The sequence below is a fragment of the Somniosus microcephalus genome, chromosome 5 (genome assembly GCF_052327205.1).
Source record: "Somniosus microcephalus isolate GS21.2 chromosome 5, FLI_Smic_1.0, whole genome shotgun sequence".
NCBI classification, from domain to species: domain Eukaryota; kingdom Metazoa; phylum Chordata; class Chondrichthyes; order Squaliformes; family Somniosidae; genus Somniosus; species Somniosus microcephalus.
Window position 1 is genome coordinate 295,683,592 of NC_140991.1, and position 16,971 is coordinate 295,700,562.

At 50.0% G+C, this 16,971-nt stretch overlaps 1 protein-coding gene across 3 annotated transcripts in view; it reads left to right on the forward strand.

The window, feature by feature from the left end:
* Positions 1–16,971, forward strand: part of tert (telomerase reverse transcriptase) — a 119,140-nt gene that overhangs the window by 17,166 nt on the left and 85,003 nt on the right. For all 3 annotated transcript variants that reach the window (XM_085989164.1, XM_085989167.1, XM_085989165.1), the window contains exons 4-5: positions 5,864–6,053; positions 12,747–12,935. In XM_085989164.1, coding sequence (XP_085845290.1) covers positions 5,864–6,053; positions 12,747–12,935 — 379 coding nt within the window. The remainder of the gene's footprint in view (positions 1–5,863; positions 6,054–12,746; positions 12,936–16,971) is intronic.

The following is a 16,971-nucleotide window of genomic DNA, read 5'->3' on the forward strand; positions in this document are numbered from 1 at the left end:
CTGCGATTCAGAAGGGAGGTGGTCACTGAGATCTGCCACCTGCTTCGCAGAGATCTGCAGCCACAGCTCAGGAGCAGGACGTCTCTGTCGGTGGCAGTGAAGGTGACGGTGGCTCTCAAATTCTATGCCACCGGCTCCTTCCAATCCGCTACTGGGGACATTTCCAACATCTCCCAGTTCGCGGTACATTGCTGCATCCGCCAGGTGACCAATGCCCTTTTCAGAAGGAGACGTCAGTTCATCTCCTTCCCCATGACCCTCGACAAGCAGCAAGAGCGTGCAATGGGCTTTGCAGCATTAACGGGCTTCCCCATGGTGCAGAGCGCCATTGACTGCACGCATGTGGCTTTGCGGGCACCTCTGGAGAATGCCGAGGATTACCGCAACCGGAAGGGCTACCATTCGCTCAACGTGCAGTTGGTGTGTGACCACAGGCAGCTCATACTAGCTGTCAATGCCCGCTTTCCAGGCAGCAGCCACGATGCCTTCATCCTGCGCCAGACTTCTGTGGCAGACCTTTTCTAGGCCCAGCCTCACCCACGAGGATGGCTTCTCGGGGACAAAGGCTATCCTTTGTGCACCTGGCTGATGACCCCGCTCCGTGCGCCCAGCACCCCTGCAGAACAGCGATACAATGACAGCCATCAAGCAACCAGGAACATCATTGAGTACACAATCGGCGTGCTCAAGCAACGGTTCCGCTGTCTGGATCGTTCCGGGGGAGCCCTACAGTACTCGCCTGAGCGAGTCTCCCATTTCGTTGTCGTGTGTTGCATGCTGCACAACCTGGCTATCCGCAGGACTCAGCCACTGCCAGCAGACATTGGAGGACCACCAGAGGAGGAGGACCAGGATGGGAGGGAGGCAGAAAGTGCAAGGGCCGTCCGTCTGCGGCTTATTGCAACTCGGTTCTAGGTCCCCTCTCGGAATGGCTTGTGCCAATGAAGGAAGATGAATGTAGCCGCTCCGCAAGCCCTCAGCCGATCAAGGCAACTAATACTTCCAAAAGCAAACATGGACAGTGCGATTAAAGAAAAATTTTTACTCTTATAACTCTGTGCCCTTCCCGCATGACAAACTAATTCAGAGAAACCTCCCAAACAAAAACACACCAGTCTCGGCCTTTATATAAAAAACGGAAATGCCAGTCTCAGCCTTCGTATAAAAAAGAAATACAACAGTCTCGGCCTGTTTATAAAAAGCAACAAAATTGGCCAGACCTTCTACTTTTTCAGCTGCGAGGGTGATCCGCCTTGCTTCCGGGCATGGCCCCTACCCGCCCTGCAGCTCCTCCTCAATGGGACCCCAGTGGCTGCAGCAAGGCTGGGGGAAGGCTGCTGAGGGTTAGTTGGTGAGACAGCAGATGCCCTTGGAGGTCGGCCTGGACCAGCTCTGGGCCTGGAGGGCCCGGCTGCGGACTGCTCCAACTCAGCTTGGGCGGCAGCAGTCTGTCCTACGGGTGGTGGCAGCTGCAGTGGAGGAGTGACAGTGTTGGCTGCAGGAATGCTGCCAACCTGACAGAGCACAGGCACTCCCTGCTCGGCTGATTCACTGGCACTCGCACGGGCCAGCACTGCAGCATGCACAGCAATCTGCTGAAGCACAGACTGCTGGGCTGCTGCGGCGAGTGCCCCAGCGATGCCTGGCCGAGCCAGCGAGTGTGGCAGCAGTTAGTGCCCGTGTGGCCCTGGTCTGTGTCTGGATGACACCAGCCAGTGAATGCACGGCACAACTGAGCACTTGGCTGGAGGCCGCCTGTGCTGCCGCGAAGTCCTGCAGACTCCTGGCCTGTGCTGCCCCGAATTCCTGCACACTCCTTGCCAGTGACTCTATGGAGTCAGGCATCATTGTCACTGCAGCCATGAGCTCAGTGTGCCTGCGCTCAGCCTGGGTGCCCATTTCAGCAAGGAGCCGCACCTCCTCTGCGCTCACTGTAGCAGGACTCGAGGCCAGACTCTCCCTCCGGGGAGAAGGCCGCCGAGCTTCTCCCCCCTCCTGCGTTGCTGCAGCCTGCTGGTCCCCGGAGCATCACTCTCCTCCGACACTTCCCCCCCGCTCCCCTCCAGGGAAGACATGTCCCCATCATGACCATGGGCTGCCTCGGCCGAGGGTGTCCCTGAAGGGGCGGCTTCCTCTTCCTCCTCCTCTATGTCTGACTCGGACACAGTGCCAGCTTGAGGGGCCGCCTCCTCACCTGGCGAGTCACCATCTGAAAGCAGGGAGGCACAAGAGTTGCTTCAGAGTGAGGACATGACGGTAGCGAGGGAGGCATGAGTGCTGCTATGCACTGCATTGGTTCGATAGTGGCAAAGGATGCTGGCGTGAGGCGCAGGTGGAAAGAGAGGGGTCCAAAAGGTGAGGACCTTACCATTGGTGCCCAGAACAGGGTCGGCATCTCCAGTCGCGACAGGGCCAATTAGCCGGCCTGCCATGATCTGCTCCACTCGCAGCTCTAGGTCGCTGAGCTGCTTAATGTCAGGACGGCCTCCCCTGGTCTGGCGCTGCTGTCTCCGGTTGTGCGCCAGCTTGCCCTGCAAGAGAGAGGACGGCCTCTAAGTACAGTGTGAAGCCCTGATCTTGCCTGCACAGTCTCCCATGGTGGAATAGCCTTGACAGTGTGAAGCCCTCATCTTGCCTGCACAGCCTCCCATGGTGGAATAGCCCTGACAGTGTGAAGCCCTGATCTTGCCTGCACAGCCTCCCATGGTGGAATAGCCCTGACAGTGTGAAGCCCTGATCTTGCCTGCACAGCCTCCCATGATGGAATAGCCCTGACAGTGTGAAGCCCTCATCTTGCCTGCACAGCCTCCCATGGTGGAATAGCCCTGACAGTGTATAAACTCCTGAATATGCAAGTGCTTTTCATGACAGTCCCATAGCTGCTGGATGAGGGCTGGTCAGTAGGGCTTTCACGTCCCTTTGGCCATCAACTGAGGAGCACATGCAGGGATGAGGAGGATACTGGAAAGGGTACTCACCCTGACCACCCGAGTGAGGTCGTTGAAGTTTTTACGGCGTTGGAGGGGAGTCCTGGGAACCACGCTGTTGGAGGCGACCCTGCTTGCCACCTCCCTCCAGGCTTTCCGATATTCGGAGGGCAGCGGCCTCCTGCCACTTTCAGGGAACAGAACATAGCGCCTGCGCTCAACTGCGCCAACCAGCAGCCTCAGGTCACCCTCGCCGAAGCGCTGCGCTCTCTCCCTTGGCTTCTCCATTCTCCTGGGCGTGGAGCAAATGAATTAGCACTGTTCAGGCCTTCCCTCAGGGCTGCAGTGTGCAGGGCGTGGCAGCCAAACAATTCCAACCTCCCCCTTTAAGTGCTGACCGGCGCCTGACTGTCTGCCTTCAATCAATAACTCGCTGCACCTGCGCTGCGCCCGCCCTCGGTGGTAGCGCCCCGGATCGCCGGCTTAGCGCCTTATGATACTCGTGAATCGCCTGCTTTAGCGCTGCAGCAACCTCTTGGGACGATGCAACTGAATATCGGCGAAGGTGGTGCTAAGTTGCGCCGGGCGCAAAGTTTTGCGACCGCCCGGCTGTAGCGCCCCAAACGTGGCTATACCGAATTTCTAGGCCATAATTTCCTGAGTGCAGGTAGATAAAACCATCAAAACGGCAATAGTGTTCTAGGTTTTATAAAGAGGAGAATATAGTACAAGAGTAAAGAAATAAATTGGTTAGGCCATAGTTGGAATAATGAGTGCCATTTTGGGTATTTCATCAAAGAAAGGACATTAAACCTATAGAGACCATACAATGTAGATTCATCACAATGATACCAGGGTTGAGAAACTAGTTTTAAGGGGGGGAAATTGAGTCGCTCCCCCTTTGGGGCGCTAACTTCGCCAGGGAGCTACTTTTAGCGCCCCGAAAAAATTAGCTCCCCCGCGGCTGAAATTCATCGGTAGCGCCCCAAGAGGGTGGAGGGGAGCTACTGGAAAAGGGAGGGGCCTAGGGCATCGCGACCCGGGGCCCAGCTGGGCCACGAGAGATCGGAGTGCCGGCAAAAGAGCCCGGCACTCAAGATAATTGTCGAGCTCACGGAACGCAGCCGGCACTCTGAGGGGGGGCTGCTGAGGAGGCCGGGGACGGCAACGGGGGCAGGTGCTGGCCAGCAACAAAAATGGCTGCCTGTCACCTCACTTTTAATTAGCGCTGCCTCGACCGCAGGTAGGCCCTCCTGACCCCGTCGGACATAGCGTCTGGCGTTAGGTCAGGAGGGTGCTACCGAAGATCGCGGGTGGGGCGCTGCGCACGGCGATGATGTCATCGGCGGCGCCGCGCCTCGGGGCGCTAACAGTTACTGCCGCCGCAATCCTCCCGCTGCTTTGCGCCCAGTTAGCGCCCTCTAACGGGAGGCGCAAAGCAACCGAATTTTCCCCCGAGGAGTTTTGCAATGCTGGGACTATTTTCACCGGAGAAGTGCAGGTGAAGAGGAGATCTATACAGGTTTTCAAATTTAGGAAGGGTTTTAACAGGTTGAATTCGGAAAGACTGTGAGGCGTCAGTAATGAGGGCTCATCAATTTAAAGCCCTTACTGAGAGTGAGGAGAGAGGTTTGGAGAAAAATCTTTACATGGATTTGATCGTGCAGGGAGCAGTTGAGGCAGAGACCATTGGAAGAGTATGTTTGAAGCAGAGGAAGAAACATGGTTAAGGCGAGAGTAGGCCAGTGGGATTAGTTTGAGATTGCCCTAGCACAGACGCCAGGGCCGAATGGCCTCCTCCTGTGCTGTGAACCTTCATGGTAATGCAGTGGTGTAGTACCCATTTTCTGCCACCAGATGCCCTTATTGAGCTGCAAAGATAATCGAGCACCCCCTAGTGACAGTACACAGATACTACACCATTCAAAGTTAGTGCAGGAATTATACTGAATGTTTCCTGTTTTATCATTGCCAATTCTCTAACTCAAACTCAGAATAATTTGACAGAGAGGCAGATGTGCTGGTACGTGCTACTAGGCATTTTGTTTTATTAAAGAAGATTGACCATTGGTTATCGCTGTCTGGTGTGGCCACGCCCACTTGGGGGTCTTCATTGTGTTTGGTTAAACTTTGTAATCGATTGTATGTTTTGCTCAATTTTTAGTCAGCTCCATGATTTTGTGTCAGCCAGTGGCTCAGTTGGTAGCACCCTCACCACTGAGTAAGAAGGTTGTGGGTTCAAGTCCCACTCCAGAGACTTGAGCACAAAAATCTAGGCTGACACTCCCAGTGCAGTGCTGAGGAAGTGTGGCACTGTCAGAGGTGCCGTCTTTCGGATGAGACATTAAACCAAGACCCTGTCTGCTCTCTCAGGTGGACGTAAAAGATCCCATGGCACTAGATTATCTGATCGTTATCACATTGCTGTTTGTGGGAGCTTGCTGTGCAAATTGGCTGCCGCGTTTCCTACATTACAACAGTGACTCCACTTCAAAAGTACTTCATTGGCTGTAAAGCGCTTTGGGACGTCCGGTGGTTGTGAAAGACGCTGTATAAATTCATCCTTCCTCCCTTTCTTTCTTGGTTGACGGGTACAAGTTAGAACATTCTCATATCAGCTTCAGGCTGCTCACCCCATACCAACTGTGAGGGATGCTTTTGGTTTTGTGCAGAGTTTCTGCTAAATCTGAATCCAGCATAGTATTAAACCTGATTTGCAGAGTTCCTCAGGACAATACTTAAACCTAAAAAGAGAAAATGCTGGAAATACTCAGCAGGTCAGGCAGCATCTGGGGAGAGAGAAACAAACAGAGTTAACATTTCAGGTCTGTGACCTTTTGTCAGTTATTTTATTTTTGCGCTGTATACTGTATTGGTAATATTGTGTTATAAGTGAATAATTCTAAAGGAGGAGGTTTTTTTGCACACTACTGCAGAAATCATCTCGCAAAAGTACAGCTGCGAGCAATCTCACACAAGGACATGGAAGAGAAACAGCGACAGAAGACCATACCACCCCCTTCCAGCCTACGGTTTATTCCGAAGAAAAATGGCCTGCGACCAATAGTGAAAATGCGGAACATAGCAGGACCTAAAACCTCTGTGAAAGGGAGCAGTTTTAGAAAGGTTAGTCACCACTTCCGACTTTGTGTGTGGTCCGTACTGCAAATGAGTCTAGAATGCCTCATGCCTGCCGGATATTTTTCTAAGCTGTCAACTTTGGTGTCAGCCTTGGCTCAGTTGGTAGCACTCAGGCCTCGGAGTCAGAAGGTCCTTAGTGCAAGCCCCGCTCCAGAGACTTGAGCACATAATCTAGGCTGACACTTCAGTGCAGTGCTGAGGGAGTGCTGCACTGTCGAAGGTGCCGTCTTTCAGATGAGATGTTAAACCGAGGCCCCGTCTGCTCTCTCAGGTGGACGTAAATGATCACATTGCACTATTCGAAGAAGAGCAGGGAGTTATCCCCGGTGTCCTGGCCAATATTTATCCCTCAATCAACATCACTAAAACAGATTATCTGGTCATTATCTCATTGCTGTTTGTGGGAGCTTGCTGTGCACAAATTTGTTGCCGCGTTTCCTACATTAAAGCAGTGACTACACTTCAAAAGTGCTTTATTGGCTGTAAAGCGCTTTAGGACATCCTGAGGTCACGAAAGTGCTATATAAATGCAAGTCTTTCTTTAAGCTCGCATTTTTTTCAGTATGTTGATGGAGAGGGTAACAAATAAAAAGGTTTAATCAGTTTGTTTTTCCAGAGCCAAACATGATTGATTTATTTGCCGGGTGTAATTTGCAGTTCAGTCTATATATCCGATTCAAATGGCTTGTTTGTGAATAACAAGGGTGTCAGTGACATCTACACCTGCCACTTTGTCACTTGCCCTGTATAATACGACTTCTAACTCCCACTCATGTAGTTTTAGGTGGGGTAGCTTTGCACTGGAGCTGATGCAGTCACAAGACTTTGCACATCTTGATCCAGTAGCACAAGAAACTCAGCAATTTTTTTTTAATGATTCTTATTTGATGTGGACAGCGAAGGTGGTAGTGGGCCGCTCTCTATAGAAATTGTTTTTATAAATGAGTGTGTCGCTAGACCACTTCACAGGGTTTTCAAGTTAACCATGCAATGTGAGACTATTTTAATTATTTCATGGGATGTGGGTGTCCAGCATTTATTGCCCATCCCTAGGTGCCCTTGAGAAGGTGGTGGCGAGCCACCTTCTGGAACTGCTGCAGTCTGTGTGGTGAAGGTGCTCCCACAGTGCTGTTGGGAAGGTAGCGATGTTCCCTCTAATTTTTTTTGGGGCCTCGCGGCCCCTTTAACCAGCTGTACGGCCCATTCAAAAATCCGCGCATACGCGGTCTTTGCATTTAAATGCCAGTGAGCCGGCTGCAGTGGAGCTTCAGAGCGCTGCGCGGCCACGCAGCTTAAAGGGATCGTTGGTAGGGAGTTCCAGGATTTTGACCCAGCGACGATGAAGGATCGGCGATATATTTCCAAGTCCGGATGCTGTGTGACTTGGAGAAGAACTTGGAGGTGGTGGTGTTCCCATGTGCCTGCTGCCCTAGTCCTTCTAGGTGGAAGAGGTCGCAGGTTTGGGAGGTACTGTCGAAGAAGCCTTGGCGAGTAGTTGCAGTGCATCTTGTAGATGGTACTCACTGGAGTCTCGGGCAAGCCAGACTGGTTAGGGGTGGCAGGATCCCTTCCCCAAACAACATTACTGTAGTAAGTTAGTTGGGTTTTTATGAAAATCTCTGCGCTGGTGGTATCTGAGCTCATGATTGTGGATGGTTAGTCCAGTACCATAACTAGTCTGCTACCGTACCCATTTGACCACAGATTTATCTAACAATGTGCACATATAATACCCTGCTGAATGGAAAAGGTATATATGCACACAATTGATATTTTTTTACTTTTCTTGTGATTTCAGAATTTTCATCTTTTAAAAAAAATATACAGGAAACTTTCTGGTATCTTTTAAAAAAAATATACAGGAAACTTTCTGGTATCCGGCACTGATGGGACCGAGCTGGTGCCGTTAGATCAAAACTGCCGTACAATCCAGCCCTAATGTTAAAACATACAGAGCTTTTCAGCTCCGTGTGAATCAACAAACCCTGTTGCTTAGCAACAGCTTCAAAACAGTCGGCTGCAGCTGCAAGCGTCTCTAGCTGAAGCTGTTGCTTAGCTACAGACCTTGCAGAGCCTGACTGGGGAAAAAAAGCAACGAGAAGTAAAAAAACCTATAGAAAACGGCTCCTGAATTTTGCCGGTAGATAGAGCTTTCCGGACTTTTAACCTCCGGTTAAATGAAAGTTTCCTGTATCTACTATGTTTCCATCAGTGCTTCATTTCAACCTCCTCCATTATATTTTTCTCCCGTATTCTGTAAAGGCAGCCTACACAAGGCTCCAGGATCCTCACACTATAGCCTGTCCTCTATTAGCGCATGAGCTATACCCTGATGGCCTGACCATGTCACATTGAGGACAGAAACTTCTTTAAAAAGACTTGCATTTACATAGCACCTTTCACAACCACCGGACGTCTCAAAGCGCTTTACAGCCAATGAAGTACTTTTGAAGTGTAGTCCTGTTGTAATGTAGGAAACGCAGCAGCCAATTTGCGCACAGCAAGGTCCCACAAACAGCAATGTGATAATTGTTACCGCCGAATTGGAGCCTGAACGGACCCAGTGATATACAGGGTTGACGTATACCCAACTTCGACTTATAGAGCAATAAACTCAGACTACTGCGGACCTTGCTGGAATGTGTGAGTACACTTTTATTTACAGAGCGCTCTGGGAGAAGTGCTATACACCCCCTTGGTGCAATCGCCAGCTTCTCAGCTTTACAATAGCAGCTGCGCTCCTTTTATACAATTTAAAAACAGGAAAGATACCATATTACATTAATTCCTTGGCCAATCTGGTACTTTAGCATCCTTTAACTTTGGCCAATCCGATACCTTAGCAACCCTTAATCGCATTCTGTCAAAAACAAGTTGATTATATTATTATACCGTTAGCAAGCAACTTAATTATATTACTGTTCTGTACAAGTGAGATCACACATTTGGTGTAAGCAGATCAAGTCTGCTGTCATGCTAGTGTCTGCAAAATGTCAATGAATGTCAAGTATTTCAGCAGGCACTACGGTGCCATTTTAAAATTTCCTCCAACAATAATGACCAGATAATCTGTTTTTGTTATGTTGGTTGAGGGATAAATATTGGCCAGGACACCGGGGATAACTCCCCTGCTCTTCTTCGAAATTGTGCCATGGGATCTTTTACGTCCACCTGAGAGAGCAGAGGGGGCCTTGGTTTAACGTCTCATCCGAAAGACGGCACCTCCGACAGTGCAGCGCTCCCTCAGCACTGCGCTGGAGTCAGTCTAGATTTATGTGCTCAAGTCCCTGGAGTGGGTCTTGAATCCACAACCTTCTGACTCGGAGACGAGTGAGCTACCCACTGAGCCACAGCTGACACTTTACCCAGAGAGTGGTTCGATGTGGAACTCGCTACCACAAGGAGTAGTTGAGGTTGCATTCAAGGGGAAGCTAGATAAACACATGAGGCAGTAAGGAATAGAAGGATATGTTGATGGGGTGAGATGAAGAGGGATGGGAGGAGGCTTGTGTGGAGCATAAACACTGGCATAGACCTGCTGGGTCGAATGGCCTGTTTCGGTGCTGCAAATACTTTGTAATATATATTGTTAATAAATTGTATATGAACATAAGAAATAGGAGCAGGAGTAGGCCATTCGGCCCCTCCAGCCTGCTCCGCCATTCAATACGATCATGGCTGATCTGATCTTGGCCTCAACTCCACTTTCCTGCCTGTTCCCCGTAACCCTTGACTCCCCTGTTGCTCAAATATCTGTCAATCTCCGCCTTGAATATATTCAGTGACTCCGCCTCCACAGCTCTCTGGGGTAGAGAATTCCAAAGATTCACCACCCTCTGAGAGAAGAAATTCCTCCTCATGAAAATGACTATCTTGAGTGTTGAGCGAGTTGATTGGCATGGACCAATTAAAAAAAGCTGATCGGTCATTAGTGTCTGCTGACCACGCAGTAACTTTCTCTGTTGTTGGTCTCTGATTATTCAATGTTTTAACTGCTACTATGTATTTAAATATATGTAGTGTCTTTTAGTTTAAGGTACTGTGATTGTATTACAAACCAAGATTTTCCTCAATGATCAACTAGTACTTTATAGATTCTTGAATATAATCGATGTAGTGCTCGAGCCAACTACAGTATTTAGTATTTCATAATTGGAATTCAACAAGGGTAGACAGCTCCGACCGATGGAAATTCGGGGAAAGCCCCAGATTTACACACACAACAAAATTTCTCCTGGTCAAAACCAGGCAGTGAATCTACTGAAATAAAACCAGAAAATGCTGGAAACACTCAGCAGGTCAAGCAGCGTCTGTGGAGAGAGAAACAGAGTTAATGTTTCGTCAGAACTGGAAGAAGTTAGAGATTTAACCGTTTATAAGCAAGTACAGAGCCAGGGAAAGAAGTTGGGTGGTGGGAGCGGCGGAGTGGAGGAAAGAACAAAGGGAAGGTCTGTGATAGGGTGGAAGGCAGGAATGATTAAATGACAAAAGGGATGATGGTGCAATGCAAAAGGGAGTGGCAATAGGACAAGTAAATCATCAAAAGATGGGTCTAGAGCAGTCGTAAATGGCAACAGCAGAACCATTACCAGTACCTGCTGTCCGGGAAAAAAAGGGAGCAATGATTATGATAGGAACATGGGTAGGCCATTCAGCCCCTCGAGCCTGTTCGCCCTTCAGTGAGATCATGGCTGATCTGCGACATAACGCCATATACACGCCTTTGGCCCATATCCCTTAATACCTTTGGTTAACAAAAAGCTATCAATCTCAGATTTAAAATTAACAATTGATCTAACATCAGTTGCCATTTGTGGAAGAAAGTTCCAAACTTCTACCGCCCTTTGTGTGTAGGAGTGTTTCCTAATGTCACTCCTGAAAGGTCTGGCTCTAATTTTTAGACCATGCCCCCTAGTTCTAGAATCCCCAACCAGCGGAAATAGTTTCTCTCTATCTACCCTATCTGTTCCCCATAATATCTTAAAAACTTCGATCAGATCACTCCTTAACCTTCTAAATTCGAGGTAATACAACCCTAATTTGTGTAATCTTTCCTCGTAACTTAACCCTTGAAGTCCGGGTATCATTCTGGTAAACCTACGCTGCACTCCCTCCAAGGCCAATCCTTTCTAAGGTGTGGTGCCCAGAACTGCTCACAGTGCTCCAGGTGAGGCCTAACCAGGGTTAGAAAACATAGAAAAATAGGAGCAGGAGTAGGCCATTCGGCCCGTCGAACCTGCTCCGCCATTCAGTATGATCATGGCTGATCCTCTATCTCAATACCATATTCCCGCTCTCCCCATACCCCTTGATGCCTTTTGTGTCTAGAAATCTATCTATCTCCTTCTTAAATATATTCAGTGACTTGGCCTCCACAGCCTTCTGTGGTCGAGAATTCCACAGGTTCACCACCCTCTGAGTGAAGAAATTTCTCCTCATCTCAGTCCTAAATGCCCTACCCCGTATCCTGAGACTGTGACCCCTCGTTCTAGACCCCCCAGCCAGGGGAAACATCCTCCCTGCATCCAGTCTGTCTAGCCCTGTCAGAATTTTATACGTTTCAATGAGATCCCCTCTCATTCTTCTAAACTCTAGTGAATACAGGCCTAGTCGACCCAATCTCTCCTCATACGACAGTCCTGCCATCCCAGGAATCAGTCTGGTGAACCTTTGCTGCACTCCCTCTATGGCAAGTATATCCTTTCTTAGGTAAGGAGACCAAAACTGCACAAAGTACTCCAGGTGTGGTTTCACCAAGGCCCTGTATAACTGTAGTAAGACATTCTTGCCCCTGTACTCAAGTTCTCTTGCATAGAAGGCCAACACACCATTTGCCTTCCTAACTGCTTGCTGCACCTGCATGTTTGCTTTCAGTGACTGGTGTACAAGGACACCCAGGTCCCTTTGTACATCAATATTTCCCAATCTATCACCATTTAAATAATACTCTACCTTTCTGTTTTTCCTGCTGAAGTGGATAACTTCACATTTATCCACGTTATATTGCATCTGCCATGTATTTGCCCACTCACTCAACTTGTCTAAATCGCCTTGAAGCCTCTTTGCATCCTCCTCACAACTCACGATCCCACCGAGTTTCGTGTCATCAGCAAACGACGGTTTCGTGCAGCTGCAGCATAACTTCTACCCCCTTGTACTCTAGTCCTCTGGATATAAAGGCCAGCATTTCATTAGTCTTTTTGATTATTTTCTGTACCTGTTCACGACATTTTAATGATCTATGCACCTGGACCTCCAAAGTCTCTTTGGACATCCACTGGTTTGAGCTTTTCACCATTTAGAAAGTACCCTTTTTAATTCCCCCCCCCCCCCCCCCCCCCCCCCCCTTTAATCTTTCCTTATAGTAACTCTGTGCTGTTAATCATTGTTGGAAGGCAGCCACCTCATCTAAAGAGAAGCGCTGTAACCTATAAGGTGACTTTGTTGCTGTTTTTTCTTGCCTTACTGTATGCTGAGATTAGATTGACAGGAGCCAGTTGGTATCCCAATGCTATCCTACTTCCTCCTCCTTGCTATGGAGAAAGTGTCTTGTCACAATTCGCACACTTGAAGAATGAATGTTTCCTATTTAGTGCATGGCAGTTGCTACGGTATGTAGAGTTATTACTTGTATTTGTAGGCATTTAACAGTTTTGAACAATTATTTATTCAAAACAGATCCAGTACTCTGACTCCCAGATGAAAGTGCTGTTTGGTGTGTTGAATTATGAACGTCAACAGAACCCAGCGCTGAGGAGCTCCTCGGTCTTTGGACTTGATGACATATACAAAGCATGGAGGGAGTTTGTGTTACAGAGTTTGAAAGCTGGAAAAGTGAGAGACAGATGTCCTTATTATTTTGTGAAAGTGAGTTTAAAGTCCTGATACTGCACCAGATTAAATGATGTCTTTTTCATTATTCTCAACTAATTGCCAACAGTGACATGATGTCTTGGTGGGTATGGATCTCCTGCACTGTATTCATGAAATACTCCGTGGTACATTCATTTATAAGCATCTCTAACTGTTGGGTGTCAGCTGTGGCTCAGTGGGCAGCACTCTCGCCTCTGGGTCAGAAGGTTGTGGGCATATAAGGAAAGCTAGACTGACACTCCAGTGCAGTACTGAGGGAGTGCTGCACTGTCAGAGGTGCCGTCTTTCAGATGAGACTTTAAACTGAGACCCAGTCTGGTCTCTTGGGTGGACGTAAATGATCCCATGGCACTATTTCAAAGAAGAGCAGGGGAGTTATCCCTGGTGTCCTGGCCAATATTTATCCCCCAATCAACATCACTAAAACAGATTATTTGGTCATTATCACGTTGCTGTTTGTGGGAGCTTGCTGTGCGCATATTGGCTGCCACATTACAACAGTGGCTACACTTCAAAAGTACTTCATTGGCTGTAAAGTCTTTTTTTAAATTGGCATATTTATTAGCTATGAAAGGAACATCCTGATGCCATCTCATGTTGTTGTAATACCTGTAACTGCAAGTAATCCGTTCATTAAGTAAAGAACTGGAAAGATCTCTGAAAATTGGCACGCATTGTGCAGTGTGGAACTGAGCCATACACATCAGAAAGGTTCTGGGTTCAATCCCTGATCTGTGCTGAGTTCAGATGGGGCAGCAATAGAAACCGTACAATTGGTCTCGTCACTTGTGGGCTAAAGAGGGGAAAAGTCAACCAGGGCTCCTGCTTCTGGTGCATGAGGACAGAATCGGGCTTGGGCCTGATCCTTTCCTCTGCCAGAATGAATTATCTGGGCTCACACTGGAGAGTGCCTGTGAATCATGCCCCAGGGTGAATCAGCAGTTATAGAAAAGGAAGGGAGAGGATTGGAGGAAAGCATAAATAATTGTCCTTGCCTTTTAGCTACACAGTGAATTTCATCTCCCAGTCATTCAAGGTCACTGTCCCCCTCACTCCATCAACACTTACCTGATGCTCCATAACTTTGTGTATCCGTCCTTTGAGGTTGTGCCTATCTGTACCTGAAAACTTCTGAAAGACTCGCCTATTAGCACCATTGCTGTCTGCTGGCCGGGTCAGTGGGTTACACATTTGTTACTGGGTGTGTCCTTCTCTCACTTGACATTGTGGTAGCTATGTCCTAAAGACATTTGAAACTCTTGTAATTCCTTCTGCAAAACTCACCCTAAATATCAAAAGGTGGGTAAATTCGATGTGAAACGCACATTAAAAACAAGAGTACCGGTATAAATGTCAGTGTTTAGTCATCTTTGTAGATGGCCCAAGTGGCGAGCATCCATCTAATCAATCCAAAGAAAATGTTATTCCCCCAGAGTAGTAGCTGCGTACAGGCTACTTTTCAGCAGGTAGTCTTTAGAAGAGGCAGCAACCTAAAGCTTCATCAAAAACAACTGCGACTTGCATTTATATAGCACCTTAGATGCAGTAAACATGGCAAGGCGCTTTGCAGGAGCATTATCAGACAAAATTTGACACCGAGCCACATAAGATATTAGGATAGGTAGATAGATAGGTTTTAAGACGCGACTTAAAGGAAGAGAGAGAGGCGGGGAGGTTTAGCGAGGGAATTCAAGAGCTTAGGGCCCAGGCAGCCGAAAGCACGGCCATCAATGGTGGAGCGATTGACAATTGGGAAGCTCAAGAGGCCAGAACTGGAGGAGCGCCGATATCGCAGAAGGTTGTAGGCCTGGAGTAGGTTACAGAGATAGGGAGGGGTGAGGCCATGGAGGGCTTTGTAAGCAAGGATGAGAATATTATAATCGAGGCGTTGCTGGACTGAGAGCCAATGTTGGTCAGGGGTGATGGGTGAACGGGACTTGGTGCGAGTTAGGATACGGGGCAGTGAGCACAGGGGGGTGATGAGTGAACGGGACTTGGTGCGAGTTAGGATATGGGGCAGTGAGCACAGGGGGTGATGGGTGAACGGGACTTGGTGCGAGTTAGGATACGGGGCAGTGAGCACAGGGGGTGATGGGTGAACGGGACTTGGTGCGAGTTAGGACACGGGGCAGTGAGCACAGGGGGTGATGGGTGAACGGGACTTGGTGCGAGTTAGGATACGGGCAGTGAGCACGGGGTGATGGGTGAACGGGACTTGGTGCGAGTTAGGATACGGGGCAGTGAGCACGGGGTGATGGGTGAATGAGACTTGGTGCGAGTTAGGATACGGGCAGTGAGCACAGGGGTGATGGGTGAACGGGACTTGGTGCGAGTTAGGAGAGGGCAGTGAGCACAGGGGTGATGGGTGAACGGGACTTGGTGCGAGTTAGGATACGGGGTGATGGGTGATGGGTGAACGGGACTTGGTGCGAGTTAGGATACGGGCAGTGAGCACGGGGGTGATGGGTGAACGGGACTTGGTGCGAGTTAGGATACGGGGCAGTGAGCACGGGGTGATGGGTGAATGAGACTTGGTGCGAGTTAGGATACGGGGCAGTGAGCACGGGGTGATGGGTGAACGGGACTTGGTGCGAGTTAGGAGAGGGCAGTGAGCACAGGGGTGATGGGTGAACGGGACTTGGTGCGAGTTAGGATACGGGGTGATGGGTGATGGGTGAACGGGACTTGGTGCGAGTTAGGATACGGGCAGTGAGCACGGGGGTGATGGGTGAACGGGACTTGGTGCGAGTTAGGACAGGGGGCAGTGAGCACGGGGTGATGGGTGAACGGGACTTGGTGCGAGTTAGGATACGGGGCAGTGAGCACAGGGGTGATGGGTGAACGGGACTTGGTGCGAGTTAGGACATGGGGCAGTGAGCACAGGGGGTGATGAGTGAACGGGACTTGGTGCGAGTTAGGATACGGGCAGTGAGCACGGGGGTGATGGGTGAACGGGACTTGGTGCGAGTTAGGACAGGGGGCAGTGAGCACGGGTGATGGGTGAACGGGACTTGGTGCGAGTTAGGATACGGGGCAGTGAGCACGGGGTGATGGGTGAACGGGACTTGGTGCGAGTTAGGACACGGGGCAGTGAGCACGGGGTGATGAGTGAACGGGACTTGTTGCGAGTTAGGACAAGGGGCAGTGAGCACAGGGGGTGATGGGTGAACGGGACTTGGTGCGAGTTAGGATACGGGGCAGTGAGCACGGGGTGATGGGTGAACAGGACTTGGTGCGAGTTAGGATACGGGGCAGTGAGCACGGGGTGATAGGTGAACGGGACTTGGTGCGAGTTAGGATACGGGGCAGTGAGCACAGGGGGTGATAGGTGAACGGGACTTGGTGCGAGTTAGGGCACGGGGTGATGGGTGAACGGGACTTGGTGCGAGTTAGGATACGGGGCAGTGAGCACTGGGGGTGATGGGTGAACGGGACTTGGTGCGAGTTAGGACACGGGGCAGTGAGCACAGGGGGTGATGGGTGAACGGGACTTGGTGTGAGTTAGGACACGGGGCAGTGAGCACAGGGGGTGATGGGTGAACGGGACTCGGTGCGAGTTAGGACACGGGGCTGTGAGCACAGGGGGTGATGGGTGAACGGGACTGGGTGTGAGTTAGGACACGGGGCAGTGAGCACAGGGGGTGATGGGTGAACGGGACTTGGTGCGAGTTAGGACACGGGGCAGTGAGCACGGGGTGATGGGTGAACGGGACTTGGTGCGAGTTAGGATACGGGGCAGTGAGCACAGGGGGTGATGGGTGAACAGGACTTGGTGCGAGTTAGGACACGGGGCAGTGAGCACAGGGGGTGATGAGTGAACGGGACTTGGTGCGAGTTAGGACACGGGGCAGTGAGCACGGGGTGATGGGTGAACGGGACTTGGTGCGAGTTAGGACACGGGGCAGTGAGCACGGGGTGATGAGTGAACGGGACTTGGTGCGAGTTAGGACACGGGGCAGTGAGCACGGGGTGATGAGTGAACGGGACTGGGTGTGAGTTAGGACACGGGGCAGTGAGCACAGGGGGTGAT